The 24,050-nt window shown below is 35.1% G+C and overlaps 1 protein-coding gene across 1 annotated transcript in view; it reads right to left on the bottom strand.

The window, feature by feature from the left end:
* LOC128216422 (ELKS/Rab6-interacting/CAST family member 1-like) overlaps positions 1–17,993 on the bottom strand; it is a 39,012-nt gene extending 21,019 nt beyond the window's left edge. The window contains exons 1-5 of the mRNA XM_052922985.1: positions 16,375–17,993; positions 8,142–8,525; positions 4,781–4,879; positions 2,114–2,257; positions 1,312–1,479 (exon numbers count right to left, since the gene is read on the bottom strand). Coding sequence (XP_052778945.1) covers positions 1,312–1,479; positions 2,114–2,257; positions 4,781–4,879; positions 8,142–8,525; positions 16,375–17,397 — 1,818 coding nt within the window. The 5' untranslated portion in view covers positions 17,398–17,993. The remainder of the gene's footprint in view (positions 1–1,311; positions 1,480–2,113; positions 2,258–4,780; positions 4,880–8,141; positions 8,526–16,374) is intronic.
* Between the last annotated feature and the right edge of the window lie 6,057 nt (positions 17,994–24,050).

The raw sequence follows: 24,050 nt of genomic DNA, 5'->3' as shown, positions 1-24,050 counted from the left end.
TTTCTTAATTGAATTTTAAGCAAAAATCCCATTCAAGTTATATATATAAACATATATATATCAACATATATAAATGTTTCAGACTTCAGGGAAAGGTCAGGGACATATAAAAACTTGCTTTTGCGTTGTTCGATGCAAAACAGCTTTGTTCTTATGCTGAACATCTGCTTTATTTTAACTTCTTGGCATTTTCTAAACAGGTGCTGAAACTGTCAATAGAGTCATCAATTCTGTGTTGCCTTTCATTAATATATCTTGTTATGTCTTCTAGTGATTTAAGTAGATTTTTCTCTTAAAGTCTAGTCTATTTCTGAGACAATTTCTTCATAACAGAATAACAGATGGTGTGTCCCAATTCTATGAATTTTTAAGAAATCACAAATTGCTAATTGCGTAGATAACCATAACATAATTCAATTAGCTAGCTATCAAAAGGAGCCAGATATACTGAACATTTAAACTAAAATGCTGACATTTTGAGACATATTGAGTTTCCTTCCATTAGCCTTCTTGCAAAACACCTAGAAAATAAATTAACGCTGAAATTTTAATCCATATTTACCTAATCAAGTACCCTGTGTATAATCATTTAAATTTTAGATGTCTGGAGACCCTACATTATTTCAGAACTATTTTAAAGGGATTTATGAGAAGAGAAAGGATATGTTAAAATGATACCAATAGTCATATTACTAGCACTGAGCTCAGACCCATACGTCAGCTTCAAACACGGAAAACTACAAGCTAAGACCCATACGTCAGCCTTAGCATGGAAAACAACAAGCTAAGACCCATACGTCAGCCTTAGCATGGAAAACAACAAGCTAAGACCCATACGTCAGCCTTAGCATGGAAAACAACAAGCTAAGACCCATACGTCAGCTTCAAACATGGAAAACTACATGCATCAGGCCCCAATTTTTGAAACTTCTTAAGCTTAACAGGCTTAAGTAGCTTATTTCAAATAGTCAAAACACATACTAAAATGTGATTTTGGTTAATGAAATATTGTTATTTGTGATATCCATAAAAGAAATTCCTATATAAAGTTGAATAACTCTAAATTAAGTTAATATTACGTGAATTGTCAGACCCTTAAGTTAGTTTCAAACATAGAAAACTACAAATTCTAATGCTGACATCAGATTTAAACATGGAAAACTATCAGTTGAGATTTGAAGCCAAAAGGTTCTATTATTTACATTGAATAATGAAAAAGGTAGAACCCTTTCACCCTACACCCTTGTACTTCTCCTTTAACTGCCATATTATATACATGAATACATATATTATACATGGACAAACCCTTACATCAGCGTTAAACATGGATGACTGTTGTTCCTTGGATTTGATCTGATCTTTCAGGACGTCGATGTAGTGTTGCCGTTCTGTTTGCTGATTGGTTAGCGTGTCCACTTTCATCTTAAGGCCCACAATCTCATTGTCCCGGGTGGCGAGGTCAGTCTTCAACGTCTCAAGCTGGGAAAAAACAGGAACAAAGATAAAGAAATAAGTACCAAACTGCAAACTAGAGATACAAAAAATAGTGCTCGGGCTTCTTCAAAATTTTTATTTTACATACTGTATTTTCATGGCCTATAACACATTTGAATGGACTAATAGATATGAAAAAATTATGCTGGTTGATCAAATTCTAATCATAATGACTGCAAACACTCTGTTGTTGTTTTAAACAATCGTGAACTGAAGCAGTGTTCAAACATAGAACTCAAAATCCATATTTTGCACATTATTCATCCAAAATCTTCTGCAGAAAATAACAATATTATAGCCTCGCTGCAAGAGTAAGAAAGCCAAGATGCCAAGAACTACTCTGACCACCGAAATTTTGACTAATTTTTTTTCCCCAGGGTTGGATTAAGTCAACAAATAGTTCAACTTGTCTAAATCCTGTGGGTATGCCAGCAGCCTACCCTAGCTAACAATAACCAAATTCGTAGTTTACAACAAATGAATCTTACCCCAGAGGCTGTCCCTTTCTCAGAATCATTTTCCGTTTTAGACTTACCATCTTAACCCACTTCTTCCTACCCAATTATTTGCAGGGTGCTGCTAATAATAACCCTTACCAAATTTTCAAGCAAACCCTTACCTCAGCCCTTAAAGCCTTCTCTTTCCAAGGAAGAATGTCCCTTTTCAAGCTGCCATCTTGACTGGACACGCCTTCTTCCCCAAATCTGTGCAGTCTTTCCTCCAGATTACCAAGTTCCTTCTCAAGGGCAGAAATTCTTGAATCCTGGGTAAAAAGATAATTTGTTATTTATAATGCGGAGCTTTTCACGCTGCCATCTTGGCTCAGCACGCCTTCTTTTCCAAATCTGATACACTTTACCCCTGAGATTTCTGAATATTTTCACAGGTGAAGAAATCCTTGAACCCTGGATAAAAATAACTGTTTTAATTTAAAACAAGAGTGATGTAGAGCTAATTGTTTAAGTCAATCAAGGGAGATAACTGAACATAATTAAAGCCAGAGTAATGGGTCTGGCTGTACATACGACAGATGTGCACATTTGTTTTTTGGTAACAAGTGTATCAAGTTTCATTCGAATATCTTGAATGTTATTTTGGGTAAGAACTTCACGGTAAAAGTTTGTGCAAAACAACGCCGATGATACGGACACATCTGAAGGCAACCACAATACTTTAGCATTTGTCCTTGAAAAGGAGATGAGCTAAAAAGAACAACAACATGAGGTGCATTTTATATAATACTGTGAAATATTTCAGGGAAGTTTTACATTTAGATTCTTGTTTTTTCACAAATTTATTTTACCACAAATTAAAATTCTACCAAATATTGAATAACAAATTGTTTGATGATGATTAAATAATTCCATTAAGAAAATTGTCACAAAATATTCCGGACATAAGGAAATTAAAATTCTACCTAATATTGAATAACAAATTTTTTGATGATGATTAAATAATTCCATAAAGAAAATTGTCACAAAATATTCCGAACATAAGGAACAAGTTTCATAATACCAGTCCAAATGGCTATATTATCACAGAATCACAAAAACAGGCAACACACCAAAAATGAAAACAATCGTCTGTTTTGTCGATGTTAGAGAGATCTAATAAATTAAGTGGCTGAACTCGAAATCATATTAGGAAATTGAACTATCAATCTCATATTGATCGTAGATTATCCAATCTGTTCTTTCATCATGATTTCTGACATTAAAAAACCTGAGACCGGACAAGTTGACAAGACTAATTGAATTGGTTTCATGAAGAAATCTTACGGCTGACTGCTACTAATATAAAACATATCTGCTACTGCCATTATAAGTTATTTTGCTTGAAAAATAAAGGCAAGTACCAGTAAACAATATTAGTAAAGGTATTTGATTGAATTTTCAAATTTCATGTCAATAGCATATTTTGATGGATTAAACGTTTATTCCATGTACCAGGAGTGTGATTGATCTGGCAGCTTAAGGGCTGAAACAATGGTGTCAATGGACTTTGGGCTCACGTGAAGGCCCTGCCAAAGAAGCAAAACCGGCTTTTTAAAAGCCCTTTATAGGGCTCTCCTGACTCCGATGTTGAAGGTAACCAGACAATAATGACTTCAGGCCCTGTGCCATAATGAAAGCACACATGACAGGCAGATACCAATGTTCATCTGTATTTTAGCCTATCAAGGGGGACAACCATGGGCTCAACAATTATTTGCGCCCGAGTTTTGGGCGTTGTTGGTCATGTAAGTATTGCTACTGGTAGCACGTGAAAAAAGTTAGGGTTATGGCCAAGGGGAAAGATTTTGCACTCAAACAACAACACGAAGGCAAGCACAATAATAAGACTTTATCCTAATAAAAACAGACAAGCTTAAAACATTTGAAACAACTAGTTCTGTGCTAGAAAAAATAAAAAGATATTCAATGATATTCTCTTCAAGATTTACATCAGGTTTTGGGTGTAATTCCAAAATTGCACTGGCTAAAGGAAATTCATGATACTCAGATATATTTAGTATTCGCCAAACCAATATTTATATGCATAAAACATGAACAAAACGCATAAAAACATGAGTCATGTCTGTCTATGGTCGCCCGAGCCTTTATATTTCCATTTTGAACCATTTATGTCTGCAACTGAATTGTTATTATAAGTTGGGAGTCACTTACACTGATTCCTTTGTTTCATTGAAATTCTAAAATGTCCATGGTCCAACTTACTGTTTTCATGAGCAAATCACATTTAATTTTCTGTATTGTTTTTTTTAGTGAAAAAAAAACTGTTTCCTGTTTTTTCCCCTCGTTTTGGTGGGATGAGGAAAAAGTTGGCATAGGACTGAAGAGAAGGATGAGGAGTGGTATTATTTCGTGTTGATAGTTGTCTCCTGGCATGGTGAGGAGATATAAAGGCAGTTGGGTAAAACGATAGGGGTCTTAGTCTACCTTACCTTTGATGATTGCCTGCTTGGTATGGGGATCAGATGGCAGCTGTTAGAGTTGTACCAGAGCAGTTGCTGTGTGTGGGAGTGTATGGAAGTGGTGTCGTGGATAGGTGGTGGGAGGGTGATTACCGTAGAGTGGAAGCAAAATCTAAGCATGATCTTGCTAACTTGGTTTCCATGATTGCTTATATGATATAGGTACTGGGTGGCAGATGTATATGTTGATCCAGGGCAGTTATGGCTGGTTGGGATGGGGGTTCAGGAAATTGAGGGGGAGAGGGGGTGGGAAGGGAGGTCTAAACTCTATCTTATCTTCCACTTGATGTAGGTAGGTTGGGGGGATGTTACCTTTGCTTCCATGATTGCTTGCATGGTATGGGTACTGGACGGTAACTGTTTTAGCTGTACCTGGGCCGACTCCAGTTCATCTGTCAACTGGCTCAGTCTCTGAAATATTAAAATTTAAACTCAGTTATGCTATATATCTGACACTACCAACTTTTATATTTCTTAGCCCTCAGGAAGAGCTATCAATGCTATCAATGCAGTGGTTTTATTATTACAAAGTAAACAAATATCTAAACAACAAGAGCTGTCACTGTCACATGACAAATGCTCCCAATTTGGCATTGTGGGATGGCTAGCACTATAAGAGCACAATAGTTTTTCTTTCAATGTTTCATTTTTTAAAGAGAACTTTCAGAAGCCAAACTCTATTCCTTAACTATTGTGTTTGACGGATTGAAAATATTGATACTATATATGATTCACTTTTCTGGTGGACATACAATACAGTGGCACAGATTGGCCCCAGTGAACATTTTTGGTGAGGTGCTGATATGGAGGACCATATTCTATATAAATCTTATCCTTATATTATTCATGTTTCAGTGATTCAGTTCACCAATTTAGACTAATTGGTCAGCTAATTAAACAAGCCATTCAAATACTTAAATTCTCATCTTAAACTTAAAGTTCTTTCTCAGTTGATTATTGAATGAGGCCCTTCAGGTACAACGTATATCATTTCACAGCCACATTTATTGGCTTATTCAGAACTGTAAGCTTCCCATCCTATCTACAGGTACTCAAATAACCACCAGGAATACTTCTGAGAGATTTGGGTTAATTTGACTAGTCAAAAACCACATTCATCTAACAAGTTTGAATCTGAGAATGATTAATGATGTTCATAGCTAAAAGAACCAGTGTTGGCATTGATGCCAAAATGATACATGTCAGGACAGCAAATCCAGGATCTCAACATAAGGGAGGCCTATCTTTTGACATCCCCCCCACAGTCCTCTTCAGAATTTTATAAATGTTCATCATATTTGTTTTGTGGGGTTCAGAACTCCACCTTATGACATGCATCTACCCATCTATTCCCCCTCCCCCCAAACAGTCCCCTTCAGAATTTTATTAATATTTATCATAATTATTTGTTTTGTGGGGGGTCAGAACTCAACCTTGATTTTTTTGGTAAATAATGATTATCCAATTGTCTAAAATGTTGTGTTCTCTGAGGAAGTCTAGACAGATTCAACCCTCTCAGCTCGGAATCTATTATCTTGTGCCTATTCAAGGCTAAGAGTTAATTTCCAGTGGAATATAAATGTCCTTGAGAACTGCATTTAGAAAAGAGACATTCCTGCCAACATAAATGCAACAGAACATAAAACCATTAATTGCTTGTTATTTTAAATTTCATCAGTCTTGTTTTCTTCTGAGGTTACCTTGAGACTATTTTCAACTATAATTAAACAATACAGGTTTGTTCAAGGCATAGTTTAAAATTACCCTTGGTATGCTTTTATAACTCTCACATTGCAATATGACCTTCACGATAATTTGATAATTTCTCAGTTCTGAACAAAATAATAGGCAAACATTTGAAAGCTTTTAACTTTTAAAAGTCTTTAAAATTTAGATCTCCCCCTGTATATATTTTTCTTAGGTTATTACATTTTAGTAAATGCATTTGAAAAAACTTTAGAAGAATTCTACTGTTTTCCTTCAAATCAACAAAACTTCATATTTATATAAATGAAAATCTACATCAGGTTATTACATTTATGGAAATACACTAGAAAAAAAAACATTGAAAGAGTTCTACTGTTATTCTTTCATCTCAACGAAACTTCATATAAATAAAAATCTACCAAATATTGTACAATAACAGTCATTTTGTGCATGATTATGGTCTCAACAGGAGGGTAAAAGCTTAAAGCTGCACTCCTACCGATAGAATGTTTTGACAACTTTTTACTTTTTTGGAACGAGCCATATTTTTGCGAAAATGCATGAAAACCAGGGATATAAGACTGCTGACAAAAGATAAAATCGCAGGTTTTCATATTTATGTTCAAAAATTAATGTTTTATCCATTTATTTGTTAATTACACTTTTAGCCATAAATCATTAATTTTGGAACGTAAATATGAAAAACTGCGATCTGATCTTTTATCAGCAGTCTTACCAGTATATCGCTGGTTTTCAGATATATAGGCAAAATTTGGCTCATTCTAAGGCCACACCAAATTGATGTTTCATTCCGCGGATTTACTGCTCCTATTTTTTTGAAAATGTAAAAAAAAATAAAAAATATTGTGCTCCCGCTCCTATTTTTTTTAATCACCAACCAGATTTTATGTGGTATTCATTTTTTTAAAGGCTGAAAAAATAATCAATTATTATTGTTCTAGGCTAGTTTAAGTGTTTTTGTAAAGGTAAGTAACCAATGCGTGGTATTTTATACAGTGTATATCGATCATTTTTGATGATTCCAGTGTAAAATTTCATTTTTAAAAATCTGAAATCAATCCTAATGAACGTCTAAATACAGTAGCAACTGATGTTAAAGTGATACAGGTAGATTATAGAAGTTGTTTGTCACTTTTTTGTAAAAGCAGCGTTATTTTTTTTTAATTATTAATGATCGTTATACTTAAAATATGTTTTAATTATATTAGAAATTTGGTTTATCCATAAAAGGTGTGTACTAAACAGATAAATAAATAGTATGTATTCGGACATTTTCCCAATGCCCATTTGAGGTTTAGTTCAAGATTGCATTCAAATGGGTTAAAGGGCAATTTTTTTATTGAATCATCTTTCTTATTTATATTGATTATAAGAAAAAAATATTTATTGCTTTTTGCTCGCTTCTTTGTATTTTTATGTTTTTTCGCTTGCTTGCTCCAATTTTTTTGGCAAAAATCCGAGGAACAAATTTGGTGAGGCCTAAGACAAAAAATAAAAGTTAACAGTAAATCTGTGAGAGTTTAACTTTAAGCTGGCTTAAATTTAGAAATTTTATTTTGAGCAGTTATTAGGTATGTTCCCACTAACATTTTGGATGCCTCAAAAATGCAGTATGAACGCTCGGCCGAGATTTTACAATTCCATGAAGTGCTCTAGCTGTTCTTAGAAAATTTGCAAAATCAAGGCATTTTCTCCTCTTCATTACTTTAGTTTTTTGGTTGCAATAGTTTTCCCAATTATCAGGAAGATTATGGAGATTTTTTATATTTGTGTTTTACATTTAAAAGCATGACGCAAGTTTAACTTCCGAAACTCTGCATATAGAGGTCATGAAAGGTCAACTGATTCATGCAAAAGAATGCAAAATTTATAGTAAAAATATCAAGTGCAAATATAAATATTTAGGCATACATGTAGTTCTAGCAAAGACAATAAATAGACTCACCTCTTTAAGATCAGAAATTTCCGCTTCTTTATTTTCATTCTGTCGTTTGAGGTCACCCATTTTGATCGTATCTTCAACTTTTTGAACTCGAAACTTTTCCAGTTCTTTTTGAGATTCTTCTATCTTATCAATAGCTACACCTTTACTTTGTAACATTTCTAAAAGTTTCTTAATACTTTCATCTCTAGCCGCAAGAGTCTGTTTCTGTGTTTCGTGTCGCAACTCCATTTCGTCAACAGTTTTTCGGAGAATCTTAACTTCCTTATTTTGGTCATCTTGGTTACGTTTAAGACTTTCATAATCAGCTTTGGACACCGAGCTTGGAAGTTCTTTGGATTTTGACTGGGCTTTCGATTCCAGTTCATGAATCGAGTTAACATGTTTCTGGAATGGAAAAATTGTATTATATAACACATGTAATATAATTTGAGTCGTTACTTAACAAATGAGCATTTTTTACAGCAGGGAAAGGCAGTGAAAATTCTTTAATGCAGATGTTTTTTCATTAAGCTGTAGCTATTATCAAGACTTCGTGTTCACTAAGGTTATCAAAAAACAGATTTTATATTACAGTTTGAAAGAATATAGCTCAACTAAGAGCACAGAATATATTTTTCTACAGAATGTAATGCAACACATTTTGAGAAAAAAGTTAAATCTTGATTTCCATGGTTTTTGGCTATAAATTAAATAAGAGCACTGCAGTTTCTTCAGTAAAACATTAGAGGGGGCATTTCTTGACAATTTTTAAAGCCAGAATTATGGGCATTGCTGAACAGGTGCTTGATGTTTCTAACAACATGCATACCAAGTTTTCTTTAAGGGTCTCAGACTGTTTTTGAGTTATAGCCATGGTCAATGCTTCTGCACGACAATCCTGCCAGTGCTGACAACAATAAAAAGGCTATCTGTTTAAAACACAGACAAGATAAAAAAAATTCAGCATGGCAATTTACAATTTACAAATATGGCTTTCTGATTTAATTTATTTCAAGCGCTTCAGTGTGAGAATTCAGATTTAAGCATTTGACTTATCTCTATAACTGCATGTATTTTTAACAACAGCTTGCTTATCGTATACACGCAGGCCTGTTTTCTTTTATTGGAGTTGGACCAGCCAGCATTTTTTTTAATAATTTATAGCAGCACAAATGCTATACCACCCCCCCTCGCCGTAATCAGGAGCTTTTTAAGGAGTACAGTCAAAACTCTGTCAAACTCTGTTATCTCAATGTTCTGGTTACATCAACCTTTTTTCCATGTGTTCGGTTAATTTTGACATGTTTTGTATCTCGGTTATATTGAATACGCGTTCAATGGAAGTATTTGCGGAGGTCTCAACGACTTTGACATAGCGAGTTTTGACTGTACTTGTGCTCTAGAGGGGGGAACGTTGTACACAGAAACTATTTTGTTTGCATTATACAGTATGCAGATTTGAGAAATATCATTTTGCAGGAATCGGGTAGAAGGTGACAGTACTTGGGTACACAAAGGTGGGAGGGGTTACACCTTATTAAGCATCAGCAAACTGCAAAACTGGGTTGTCCAGTTAGGGTTGTGGTTAGCTCACTCACTTCCCACCAAGGCAACTCTGGATTGATTCCCAGCCTGGGCACATGTGAGTTTGGTTTTGTGGTCACCGAGCCCGACATGTGAGTTTTATTCAAGTACTCCAGTTTCCCCCACAACACAAGACCACACTCGCCCATAATTTTGTGTGTGATTTATATGTTTTAATAGCTTGTTTCACAATTGTTGTAAAATTGATCAGTTTAAACTTAAACAACAAAACCAGTTAAAATGTTAAAACAAAAATGCAAGATCCTACAACAGCTTGATTTTCTCAGGTCAAAAGATAAATAAACTAATAAACCTAAGCCCAATTTCAAGGAGTCTGTTTTTCCCATCCACTTTTCAACCCATCAGAACTCCCAACATTTTCCAGAGAAACAACCTGTTTGTAGCAAATTCCAGGTAATCATATAATAAATGGAACAGGAGATGACTTTGATAGCTGGGAAAAAAATGAAGATTTTATCCTGCTTTTATGAAAACCAGTCTTATGTAACATTGGTGGTTTGGCTTCTATGTTATCAGTATATATTCATTATTAATATCTTCAAACATATCAAAAATTACTTAAACAGTTTATTTACTTGTATAAACTCTGTACAATATATACTAAAACTACTACAAATGCTAACGGACGCCATGCAGATAAAGTGCCTGTTAATAGCATGATATTTTTTCTCAACCTTTTCAAGGAAAGTAAAAGTAATAATAAACGTTTGCATTTATTTACCAGAAACAAAAAAAATCCCTCGAACACCAAATAATTCATGGTAAGATGTTAAGATTATTCATTTGACATTAATGGAAGGTGAAATACTGACAACGCCCCTGTCTGATGAGGCAGTATTTCTCAAAATTCAATTCGTTTATTTCAGTTTATTAGCAGTCAGACGTTATTGATTTAAAACAGGTGGGTTTACGAAATAAGATGCAGACCACTAAAAAATTCAAAGATTGTCGGTAAGTACTTACATAAATAAATGGTGATGCGGCTGTGTCGCACCAAAACCAATTATTTCTGTAAGAACATACTAACAACCTTTAACCATTAATTAAAACATCAAGTTCAGTCTTGAAATCAAAAGCAATGCATAATATTTCAGACATAATTTTTTCCTACCAAATAAATGCAGACTTCAACTTGAACCACTTAATACCTTCTTTGATACAAGCACATTTTGTATTTCGTACAAGTACAAATGCTAATTTGGAGTATCATTATTAATAAATCTTGCAGCCGAACGGAAAGTCTCCCATGCAAAGGGAACAGCTTTCCAAATCTTATGCTATAATATTGATGCATCTGGCATGCATCAAATGATACAAATGTTTGCAAATCCAATATCTTTCTGTAAGCATGTGGAGCATTCCCGATCATAAGACCATCCTGTGTTATTTTCATCTTCATTGAATCTATACACAGGAGTTCACAGCAGTGCTCCAGCTAGCCCGTTTTTCAATGGCGCAGCGCCCGTGCCCCTTTTCTTACCGCCCTGCCCCCTTTTTGAGTAGTGCCCTTTTCAAAATGCTCTATTAGCCCCAAATATCCCGTTTGTGCCCTTTTACTATTGAAATGATTATAAAAAGATTGACAGCCCTTAATCGGCTGTCATAATTGAGACAAATTACGTAATACTTATGATAATAGTGTTCCCGCTAGGTGTCACCATGCCCCCATTGATTGCTTAAAATATGCCGTACTGCCCTTTCATCTTTCCATGTGCCTTGACCAAGTCATATGACAGCTAATTGTGTATTTGTGTAGTGAGCAGACGACCTGTGTATTCATAATCGGTCATCTACTAATCCGATAATTAGGAAGAGCCAAATAGGGAAACATCGGCAGGAGGCGTGCCTATTGAATGTCAGCCAATCAGAATATACATTGAGAACTCGTTCAACCAATGATGAAAGTTCGTAAAATGCGATAGAAAATGCGAAGGGATGGTGAAAAATGTTGTGAAGCACAATTAAATCTTTTAAAATAATTGTTTATTGTACTGTACAGACGAGACTTGCCATTTTCAACATTGTTGATTTGAAGCAGACGGCACTGCCGATATGTAAACATAAGAAAGGTGGCGCTAATACAATCAAATACATCACCTTTTCAGTAAACGTTTTGAAAGTTTATTTATAAAATATTCATGATGAAAATTTCTTTGTAATCCACAAAATTATGTTGATGCTTTATTTAGTATTTACTTATCATGTCCACGATCTTGTCAAAATTCGCCGAAACCGCCATTTTATCAGAACGATTTTCTGAGTTATTTTATCAATGTTCTATGTGTAATAAGTGATTTTTTAAACCAGGGTAGTGATTTTTATTGTCATTTTATTCTAAAACATCAGCATATTAAACATTATTTTACCAAAGACAATTAAATAACAAACAGGCTGAATGTAACATTCGTACCCAAACCCGATCGTACCAAGCTAAGATTCGTCCCCTACATTTTTTTTTTTGTGTGTATCTATTTATTTGATGTTTAACTGTGTTTGTTTTTGTCTTTCATCTTACAAACTTTTAAAAGAAATATGTGACATTGCACTAAAGAAGATGCCAAACAAGTACAATCATACTACCACAGACAAAAAGACAAATTTTAATTTTGATATTAAAACACACCCTTCTAAATTTTGAGAAAAAACAACAACACCATTTTGTATAAGTCTGAAAATCATGGAAAATGATTTAAATTGAGTATAAAAACAAAACAAATTCTAGGGGGGGGACCCCCCCCCACAAAAAAACAAACACCTTGTGACAAGGGTGGACCCCCCCCCCCCCCCCCACAACCACCCCAACCTCTACACGACTCATGTAGCTTGCCCTTTTCAAAACTCCACCCTGCCCTTTTCAAATCCTGGCTGGAGCACTGGTTCACATATCAAGAGGGACAGTGTTCCCCAAACCCTTACTCCCATTCATTAGACCATCCTGTGTTATTTTCATCATCATTGAATCTATACACAGGAGCTCACATATCAAGAGGGACTGTGCTTTCCAAACCCTTCCTCTTAACCCCCCTGAAACTCCCATAAAAACATTTGTAATTCAATAGTTCTACTGTTGTCAGAGGAAAGTCTTACACTCACACTTGTATTTTTTTATTTATGTAGATTCATGCATTAAAATGTATTATGTTCATAACAAACTATCAGTATCTTCCTTTCCGATAACCTACATTTGTATTCATCTTCCCCTGAAAAACACTTTAACTGGGAGATTTAGTCCCCGAGAGTTATATGCCATGCATCAATTCTGGGTTGTTTGGGTGTAGCTTAAGTTTCTAAATGTACAATTATTTGTAAAAATCATTGTTTCTTTTTTGTGAAGTCAACTGAGTCAATACTTGAGAATGTTCATGAAACTTTGGCCAGGCATTGGTCAATTAACAGGCAGCAATTAAAATTGTCTTTTCAGATAACTCATTTATCTGCCTTTGAAATACTCCAAGACACCAGAAGGAGAAAGGTTAGCACATGTTTAAATGTCCTGCTTTACTCTTTTCTTGTTTGGTGAAATCCCAATTAAAATTACAGAAACAAACCAAATTTGAAGCATGGCATTTGAAATATAATACTTTCTACCTCTGGGGACTAATTATCTCCCAGCTGAAGGGTATTCAGGGGCAGATGAAAGAGTTATCAGAAAAGACAATTGGAAAAAAGTTACAAAACATACACAATATGAATTGACAATTGGCCCTTCCTTGCCCCCATTAAGGCTCATTCAATGCCAATTATAAGTCCCCTTTTTGACCTAGAATCCTGCCCTTTTCTAACCCTGGCAGAAGCACCGGTTACACTACCTAATTAGCTGTAACAATTAAGAACCATACCTGTCAGTCTTGTACATGTATATATAAATAAAATACCAAGATAAAATCAAATGGGCTGGAAAAAAATAATCAAATAATTGGCTGGTAGCATCTTTCAAGCTGGGTTTTCTCATAAATTGAAGTCTGATAACATCCTTTTTCTGTTTTGATGCTATTTTCTTAACATTTTTAGCACTTAATCAAAGTTATTCACAAGAAAGCAGCAAAATAAATTAATTAATGTGTTTTTGATTAAGGTATGGTACAGATTGAGATCATGTATAATTCTTTAGAGTTTTTTAAGAAAAAAAAGCAGTATTATGAGGGTCATTCAGAAAGTTGTGAGACTGTGTTTTACTTTATTTAATATGTAATATGAGTAAAATATGTTGATTGCTTGAATTGTTAATGAATTTATAACTAAATTTTTATAATTATGCAAAATGTCTGTGCACGCAATACAATAGGGATATAAGTACTGCGTTGTTTTCTGGGATGTGGTATTCGACTCACGTGAAAGAAAGATCTGCAGAAATCCATGAAAGTCGGATACCATTATCCAGATCATAACGCAATACTTAAAACCGTTTTATCATATACAGTATTCATTTGAATCACTTAAAAGACATGCTATTAAATGAAAACTTGAGATGGACACTGCAACTAGGGGATACACAGTCATCAAAATTAGACTTTTGGATCAACAAGCCCAAATTATTATACTATTGCTTGGCATCAAATTTTTGAACAAGCCCTGCTATATAAAATTCAGAATTTGAGCAAGCCAAAAAGACATTTTACCAGTGCAGGGCTTGCGGGCTTGCGCTAATTTCAACCACTGGATACATGTGAACTAGCTTCACCATCTGCGAAAATGTGTTTTTCTATGACCCTCGAGAAATAAAATTATCTTACACTGTAATCAACAAATATCCTCTATGTCTGTTAAATTTGTTGGTTGAAAGATGTACATGTATGCTCAGACTCAAAACATTTCAACCTTGAGTATATTTTCTGTCGTATGGCTTAAATACAAATTATGGGAATTCCCTTTATTAAATAATGGCCGAAACGTTGTTTCATAAATAAATAATTTGTGTTGAAGTTGGACTTCTTTAATTATCACCTTTATTATATAACAATTATAACTACTGTATTCATACTTCTATCTCACAAGGTAGCTGTGAGACAAAACATATTTCACGCATTTCAAAGCATGCAGGTTTTCTGTTTGTAAGTTGGGTGGGAAACCTTAACCAGGAAAAGCCATATGCTGAATTTTTCGTGCACATTTTAACAGCTTGATTTGAAATCAATTCAATGGAATCATCGCTTAACTGGGTCCTTCCTATAGTACGAGTTACTACGTAATGAATAAAAAACCAATACAATATCATCTAGTAACTTGATTGAACCATACATTTTCATGTATATATACATACAGTCTGGCGTAGCTGTAAAATGAAATCGAAATTTTGCCCTGAATAAACTGTCTTGTACCGTAAAACCGCTTGGCAATTATGTTCTTGGAAATTCTTTTCATCCCTTGAAAGTTGATGGATAACATGTGCCCTCTGTGAGTGCCAATATTTTAACCTACACCAATCATTTAGTGGCAATTTGTTAAGGAAAGAACAAATCACGCATTAAAATGTTTCCTGCAAGTTTAATTAACTTTAAGGCGACTAAATATTAGTTGCTAGATTTTTGTCCATGTTCTTTTTAAATGGGGGCAGGGTTGACATTCTATTTTTTTATTGTATGAACACGTATTCAACAGTGAAACACTCATCTAAACAAAGTATAAGATAAAATGTCAATCCCGCCCCCATTTAAAAAAAAACATGGATGAAAATATAGCAATTACGGTAATTAATATTGCCATTAAAGGTACGGTATCTTTTTATTTAAATCTGGTTCCTTCAAATAAACAAATAGCTAATTAATATATACACATAGCCCTCAGATACGTAACTATATGAAACAATTCTGTATAAATACATGTACCCTTTTTCAGTACTTCTTTATAGGCAGTCAGAGATAGTTAATTAATTGAAAACACGAAACAAATTAATGGCAACAAACATTACATTCCCCGTGTTTATACCTTCTTTTACATGTTGCAGAATAAAAGTTAACTAAATGACAGCAATTTCAAATGTAAAATACATGCCCCAAATGTTCTTAACTTACAGCCAGATGTCATTTTATCTACTGATTTGTATGGCATTTCAAGTTTATTTCAGCATTTTTCTTTTTTATGTTCAAGTTTCACCTGCATTACATGAAAATAGCATCTGCGACAACATATTTTATTTCATTTCTAATTTAAACCACAAGTTTAAAACAGAAAACTGAAATCATTATCTTAGATAGTGAAATATGATCACTAATGTATCAGCTGTCAGCAATGTCTTTTAACTGCAGACTGTATAACAATCAACTATTGTGTCATTTTTAAGAGGTCCAGGACTCCATATAACAGGTGTTTATTGTACAGTGTTCGAAGAACATTTAGAAGTCATTGAGTAAAAGCAATAAATAAACTGTTTAACTGTTTAATAAACAAAAATAAATCAAATTGTCTTTTACTTATACAGAAGAATAACAAACTAGCCAAAGCTTCTAACATAGAAGGAATGACATTTTTTTTAAAAACACTCAATTCATTGACAAGTTACAGTTTACGGGTACATCTACATTTTCACGCATGAAAATGGGCAATTGACATATAATACCAAAAATAAAACAAATGAAGTTTTCTTCAGCAAAAAGTAAGATTTAATTATGTTCTACATGTATATAAATGTGAACATTTCCAAATACATTACCTTCAGTTCTGCCTGTGTTGCTTTAAACTGCTCATTAAGTAGACTGTATTTGGCACACTCTTCTTTTCTAAGGGACCTTTCTTTCTTAAGTTCGGGACTCCAAAATGTTTTAATACTGTTCATAGTAGAGCTCAACTTGTCTTTGGTTGAATCAAGTTCTTGCTGCATTTTCGCACAGTCTTTGTTAAGATCTGTAATTTGTGATTGTAATTCTAATATCAATGAATCTCGACTAAAATGTCTAAACTGTTCCTGAGTCTGATGTAACTGTGAGGTAAAGTCTTGTCGATCACTTGATCTTGATCGATTATTATTTATGTGATAGTAATGATCCCTCTCTAAAGACCGTGCCCCCATATGGGGATATTCTCTCTCTTGCGACCTTTCACGCGAATATGTCATAGAACTATTACTACTTCTTCCCCCTCTTGAAACAGGCATTGTGCTGCTACTGTTATTTAATTCTACCGAGTGACCATCTGCAGGCATCATCATTTGTAATCTTTCTATCTGTCTATCTATTGACGATTCCCCGGAGAACAAACCAGAATATTCTCCCTTTTCAAGAGACCGATGACGAGTGTTTGCTTTGTGACTGGCACTACTGGAACTATACGATGAATGAACAGGACTTTGGTATGGGCTTCTACTCTGCAACTTTTGTTTACTTGAAGTGTTACTCAAATTGTTCATATCACCCGGACTGTAACCCTTACTCAAATTACTGTAGGCAGCAGTTATTGATTGAAATGTTTCCATGGGTAAATCCAGTGGGCTATTGGCACCTTTTAAGTCCTGTAAGCTACTTGTTGGTGGACTCTTGCTCAAATTTAAATTCAATGTTGCCGATCCAGACACAGATCTTGGTGGCATAGCTGGTGGACCACTCTTATCAGCTGTTCCTGAGTACATGCTTTTTGGAAGGGAGGAGTAGCTCTGTGAAGACACATTTGAGTTCTCTGACTTTTTAGTCAAAGAACTGATGTCCTTTGCACTAGGTGACTTCTTCTTTCGTTTAAACATTTTGGAGTTTATCCTGGAACAAACTGTCACTAGTTCAACTGAAGACAAATGTTAATTCCTAGATACTGAACCTTGTTAATCACCTTGTTTTACAACAGTCAAAATTTATCTTCAATTAAAGACCATCATACTAAGTCTGGTATACTACTGACTATTATCTGCTGCCCAAACAACCCAGCCTCCTAAAATAAGATGTGAACACAAACACTGCAAAATACATGTTTTGTTACTGTTATTCAGTGGCCCTTTCTGCAACGTAAATAATGTGGCAAATAGCAAGTCATGTCTTAGAGGGTACAATCAACAATCCACTCATCGAAATTTGTCCTCCTTATACGAAAATTGCACCCAAAACACCAAAAATCTCTAGCAGACACTTTGGTCCATTCATAAATTATTTGCGCCGTCTACTTCCGGGTTGTGAAAATTGGTGGAATTGTGAAAATAGCAAAATAATGAAGCAGACAGATTTTTAACTTAAACTATTTTAACTCTAGTACTGTTGAACTTGACTTATTTTGACATTGATACAACAAATCGTATGTTTAAATAGTTTAATTTTGTTTAATTATCGAATGTTCACGATGATGTCTGTTTTGGTTTCGAAGGTTCCCCAAGGTTACACTAAACTATTTTTAGTAGTATTGCTAAAAATACGTGTTTGCCTGGATTACCTACCCTAACATATTGTATGTCATAGAGTTATGTTGTTTATAACCTAAGTGTAAACAGTAGGTTCTATCAAAGAACACAATAGTGCTGGTAGAATTCTATCCCTTAGCCTGAAGCAAATTTAGAAATAATTATTTAAAACAATGGCAATGCAGTGTTAATGCATTCAAAGTTGCAGTCCATAAAACGACCAGTCCATAAAATGTCCATCAATTTAATTTGGCATTGTATTGATATTTTCAGGCATGCATTGAAGAAAACTATCACATATGTAAGTGGATGATCCGTCCCATATTAATTATTGCTGTCTATCTTGAAGGTATTTCTCTCTGAATTGGGCGACATTGGCACAGGCCCATGAGCCCTGCTCTGGTAAGATGTTTTCCCAGGCTTGCTCATACTCTAGATGTTATAAAGCATGGTGTCAAGCACTATTGTAAGTTTTTTTTTTATTTGTTTCTTCAAAAAGTTCAGTTCTGTTGACTTCTCAGGAATTGAATGTTTGCTACTTAAAAATCGTAAGACTATCAGATAAAATTGTATCAGCCTTTTTTGGTACATGAGCTAGCATTTCGAAAGATGTTCTTTAGCAATCATTTTTTAAGAGAGAGGGTACAGAATGGAAAAAGGGAAGAAAAAAAGGATAGAAAATGGAGAAAGGGTAGTTAAGATATAGAGAGAGGGAGGGGGGAGGGCGTAGAGAGGGATGGATAATGGAGAGCGGGGAGTTGGTATATGGAGAGATAGGATTAGAGACGTGTGGAGAAGTGTTGAATAAAGATGGATAATAGAGTGAGGAAAGTTGTGTCAGATGGAAAATGAAGAGAGGGGAGAAGAAAGGGATGCGGAAGGGATAGAAAGGGGAGATGAGAGGAATGGATAAGGGATATGGTAGATAGGGATGGAGACTGAAGGGGGAGTATATAGGATTGAAGACAGGGATTGAGAATAGAGAGAATTGAGACAGAATGTAGAGGGAGGAGTAGAGAGTGAATTGGAATCAATAAAGAGAGGGAAGGGAGGGATTAATTCATTGCTATGGATCTGTAGATCTTAGGTTAATGGATCTTTAAAGGAACATAAATACCTACCAATCAGTGTATGCCTGAAGTATGCTACACAAGAACATTTATATTAAACTTGTAGTATTTGACTTGGAAAATCTCCTCCAAAGGCCATAAACAATTCTAGCCTTGGCTTTTTATGCCCCCGAAGGTGGGCATATTAAAATTGCACTGTCCGTCCGTTCGTCCGTCCGACCGTCCGGCTCTGTAACTTTCCCTTGTATGGACAGATTTTAAAATAACTTGCCACATGTGTTCCACATACCAAGACGACGTGTGGCGTGCAAGACCCGTGTCCCTACCTCAAAGGTCAAGGTCACACTTAGTGTTTATTCACAATGGAGTGCTGCATATAAGGACATAGAGTATAGGTTGTCGTGTCCAGGCTGTAACTTTCTCTTGTATAGACAGATTTTAAAATAACTTGCCACATGTGTACCACATACCAAGACGACGTGTCGCGTGCAAAACCCGTGTCCCTACCTCAAAGGTCAAGGTCACACTTAGTGTTTATTCACAATGGAGTGCTGCATAAAAGCATAGAGTATAGGTTGTTGTGTCCGGGCTGTAACTTTCCCTTGTATGGACAGATTTTAAAATAACTTGCCACATGTGTACCACATACCAAGATGACGTGTCGCGTGCAAGACCCGTGTCCCTACCTCAAAGGTCAAGGTCACACTTAGTGTTTATTCACAATGGAGTGCTGCATATAAGGACATAGAGTATAGGTTGTCGTGTCCGTGGTGTAACTTTCCCTTGTATGGACAGATTTTAAAATAACTTGCCAAATGTGTTCCACATACCAAGACGACGTGTCGCGTGCAAAACCCGTGTCCCTACCTCAAAGGTCAAGGTCACACTAAGTGTTTATTCACAATGGAGAGCTGCATATAAGGACATAGAGTATAGGTTGTCATGTCCGGGCTGTAACTTTCCCTTGTATGGACAGATTTTAAAATAACTTGCCAAATGTGTTCCACATACCAAGACGACATGTCGCGTGCAAAACCCGTGTCCCTACCTCAAAGGTCAAGGTCACACTTAGTGTTTATTCACAATGGAGTGCTGCATATAAGGACATAGAGTATAGGTTGTCGTGTCCGGGCTGTTACTTTCTCTTGTATGGACAGATTTTAAAATCACTTGCCACATGTGTACCACATACCAAGACGACGTGTCGCGTGCAAGACCCGTGTCCCTACCTCAAAGGTCAAGGCCACACTTAGTGTTTATTCACAATGGAGTGCTGCATATAAGGACATAGAGTATAGGTTGTCGAGTCCGGGCTTTAACTTTCCCTTGTATGGACAGATTTTAAAATAACTTGCCACATGTGTTCCGTATACCAAGATGACGTGTCGCGTGCAAAACCTGTGTCCCTACCTCAAAGGTCAAGGTCACACTTAGTGTTTATTCACAATGGAGTGCTGCATATAAGGACATAGAGTATAGGTTGTCGTGTCCGTGGTGTAACTTTCTCTTGTATGGACTGATTTTAAAATAACTTGCCACATGTGTTCCACATACCAAGACGACGTGTCGCGTGCAAGACCCGTGTCCCTACCTCAAAGGTCAAGGTCACACATAGTGTTTATTCACAATGGAGTGCTGCATATAAGGACATAGAGTATAGGTTGTCATGTCCGTGGTGTAACTTTCCCTTGTATGGACAGATTTTAAAATAACTTGCCACATGTGTTTACATACCAAGACGCCGTGTTGCGTGCAAGACCCGTGTCCCTACCTCAAAGGTCAAGGTCACACTTAGTGTTTGTTCACAATGGAGTGCTGCATACAAGGACATAAGGCATAGGTTTTCGTGTCTCCGGGCTGTAACTTTCCCTTGTAAGGACAGATTTTAAAATAACTTGCTACATTTGTCCACATACGAAGACGACGTGTCCTGTGCAAGACCCATGTCCCTACCTCTAAGGTGAAAGATACACTAAGTGTTTATTCACAAGGGAATTCTGATTATAAGGACATAACAGTGTAGGTTGTCAGGTATAGGTGGTATTTTTTTATGTTCAGAGGAAATTTAAAATAACTTGCCATATGTATTTGACACATAAAGGCAAGATCAACTTTTCATGTACTGGCCTTGTTCGTAGGTCAATGTCACATTCAGGGGCATTCGTCACATACTGTGACAGCTCTTGTTCAGGTTTAAGTAGAACTAAGGCCATTGCAAAAAAAAATGTTTTAAAGGTTGCTAAAAATATGTGTTTATAAACTATATGAAATAATTTAATGCTTATATATGAAACGGACAGTCCTTATAAATTAATTATAAATACCATTTTATGCACAATACTTAACTTATTTTGAATGGCAGCAGTATATTAATGTAAATTCATACTCTTAATTTATAAGGACTTTTTAAGTGCCATTGACTTTGAAAGCCTGTCTTGTGACCAGTCTGACCCCAATTAGCTATAAAAGATACTTTTGATCAGTCTACTTATCTAAGGAAACTGGGCTATTCAATTTGTTGGCAATTAGTGGACAATTACAGAATAGGGAATGATAACGAAGTTAATGCAGCATTTTATCTCATGCAATTACAGAGACATTGTTTTAAGACTAAGATATTTGCTGTCTTTGTTGGTGACATATTTTTCTATTTATGTCACCATTTTGTTCTTCATTTGGCAAAAATAGTTAAGATTATATTATATCAGATATTCCTTAAAATTAGTTTCAATTGTATAAGAAATGTTTAATTGTTAAAGTAGTTTTTTGGGTGGTTTTACATATTTCATTTACAGCCACAACTTGCTTATTGAAATCAAATGCCCTCAAGACTTTTAACGGCATAAAAGCAGGGTCATTTACTGACTTAAAACCGATTTCCTTAACTGTTTATAAATTATAGTGAAATTACAAAATATTAATGTTTAGATTAAAGTCTATAAAAATAAGTCTTTTTGACATTAGCACAACAGTGAGATACCTAAATCGAATAATGACTGACAAACTACTTTTAAAAATCTTAATTAATTTCTTATTTTAAGTCAATCTCCTTATTATTTCAAAGTCTAATTAAAAGAACAGACTACCGGTATGTGTTTTTAACATAAAACTTCAAAGTATGATTGTATTTTCAAGCAAATCAATGAAATAATGTATTTCTGATGTTATGAAGTTATTATATCATATGATCAGTGAGATGCTTAAGAAAATGACTTAAGTTGGCAAATTACTTAAGAATCTTTATGAATGCCAGCCCAGTGCTGCATGGCCACTATATTTCGAGACTCTAAAAAACAAGATTAGCTGAGCTATTAGAACATGAAACCTGTAGTAAAAACAATAGAGCAGGGAATGTCCTGGGTTCAATCCCCAAAGTTGTCATACAAAAAGACATTCAAAATTGGTTGCCTGGTGCTGGATGTAAGATGTTTCCATACTGGGAAATTTCTAGTACACGTACTGGTTAATACTCTGGAAAGTTGTCTCCCTTGTATGTGAGCACCTAAAAGAGACCAAGGAGTCTATTTAAAAGAGCTAGGGAAACACACTCAAATTTCTTTGTACCTCACTCTGTTTCGGAAACTGACTTCTGGAAAGTAGATGTGACCGAAAGTTGTAGTCAGTTCTAACTTCTAATGATATCCCGTTAAGCAAGGTCAAGGTTATAAGTGGCAAGGTCAAGACATAATGCAGCCAATGGGCACAGGCGGACCATCATAAACTCTTAAGGAACAATAACAGCTGACTGGTTTTAGAGCATGAAATAAATGTTATAGTGATCATATGAATGAAGCAAAATCTAATACATCTAATTGTATGCAAAATAAACCACATTGTTTAAATAGCATCCAAGGTCTGTATATTTATGTGTATTTCTTACTTAATTGGCCTAATAACAAAACATAATCAAATTAGTGATTAATATCCAATCTGTAATCAGCCAAATAAGGTAATCTGTCTTAATAGATATACAATGCCTAAGTTATGAGGCCCTGGAATGGGCAACCTAGTTTAATAATAAATAAAAATAATATATTAATTATTGAACATGCATATTAAATAAGCCTTGATTTTCAAGTTACTGGTTGTAAAGCTTACCAGGCCCTAATTTCTCAAAACTACTTAAGTCTCTTATAACATGATTAAGCTAAGCTCTTTATTTTTGTTTTTCTATAATTGGCGTAATATTTACTTCTTTAAGAGTTAAAGAATTTAAATAGGAATTATCTTAAATTCTTAATGATAATCACAATTAACCATTTTTAGCTCGTCTGTTTTTCGAAGAAAAAAAGTCGAGTTATTGTGATAGCCTTGGCGTCGTCGGCGTCGTCTGCGTCTGCGTCTGCGTCTGCGTCGTCGTCGTCCAAAAACTTTAACCTTACCTCATAACTCAAAAACCGTTCAACATTTTCACATTAAACTTGCTACACGTGTTCCTATTAACACTATGCATGTTTATAGCAGGTCATATAATTTTGCCTTTAATTAATATTGAGTTATCCCCCCTTTTCGACTTGGAATTACAGACGAGCGTTGGCACCCACTCCGCGGTGCTCTTGTTTATTTATTAAAATCAAATTAAAGTATGTGTTTTGGCTAATTGAAATAAGTTTTAAAAGTCTATTACGCTTAAGAAGTTACGATAAATTATGGCCTGTTTCTCAACAGTGCATTTAGGGTTTAATATATGGCTTAGGCATAATGTGAGTTTGGGTTGCCACCAGGTCACCAAGCCGGAAATGTGTATTTCCTCAGGTTACTCAAGTTTCCTCAACAAAACAAAACCACTCTCTTGTTTGACATTATGTACCAATGAATGTGATCCATATACTGTTGTAATTACTTGTTTAAGTTTAACTAAGCATGCTACTAAGTACAGAAATATTGTCTATAATATTTAAATATCAGCCTGAGTGTTTGATATTTAAAAAAAATTACACA

The sequence above is a fragment of the Mya arenaria genome, chromosome 14 (assembly GCF_026914265.1).
Source record: "Mya arenaria isolate MELC-2E11 chromosome 14, ASM2691426v1".
Taxonomy (NCBI): domain Eukaryota; kingdom Metazoa; phylum Mollusca; class Bivalvia; order Myida; family Myidae; genus Mya; species Mya arenaria.
This window is presented reverse-complemented; position numbering and strand designations above follow the sequence as displayed.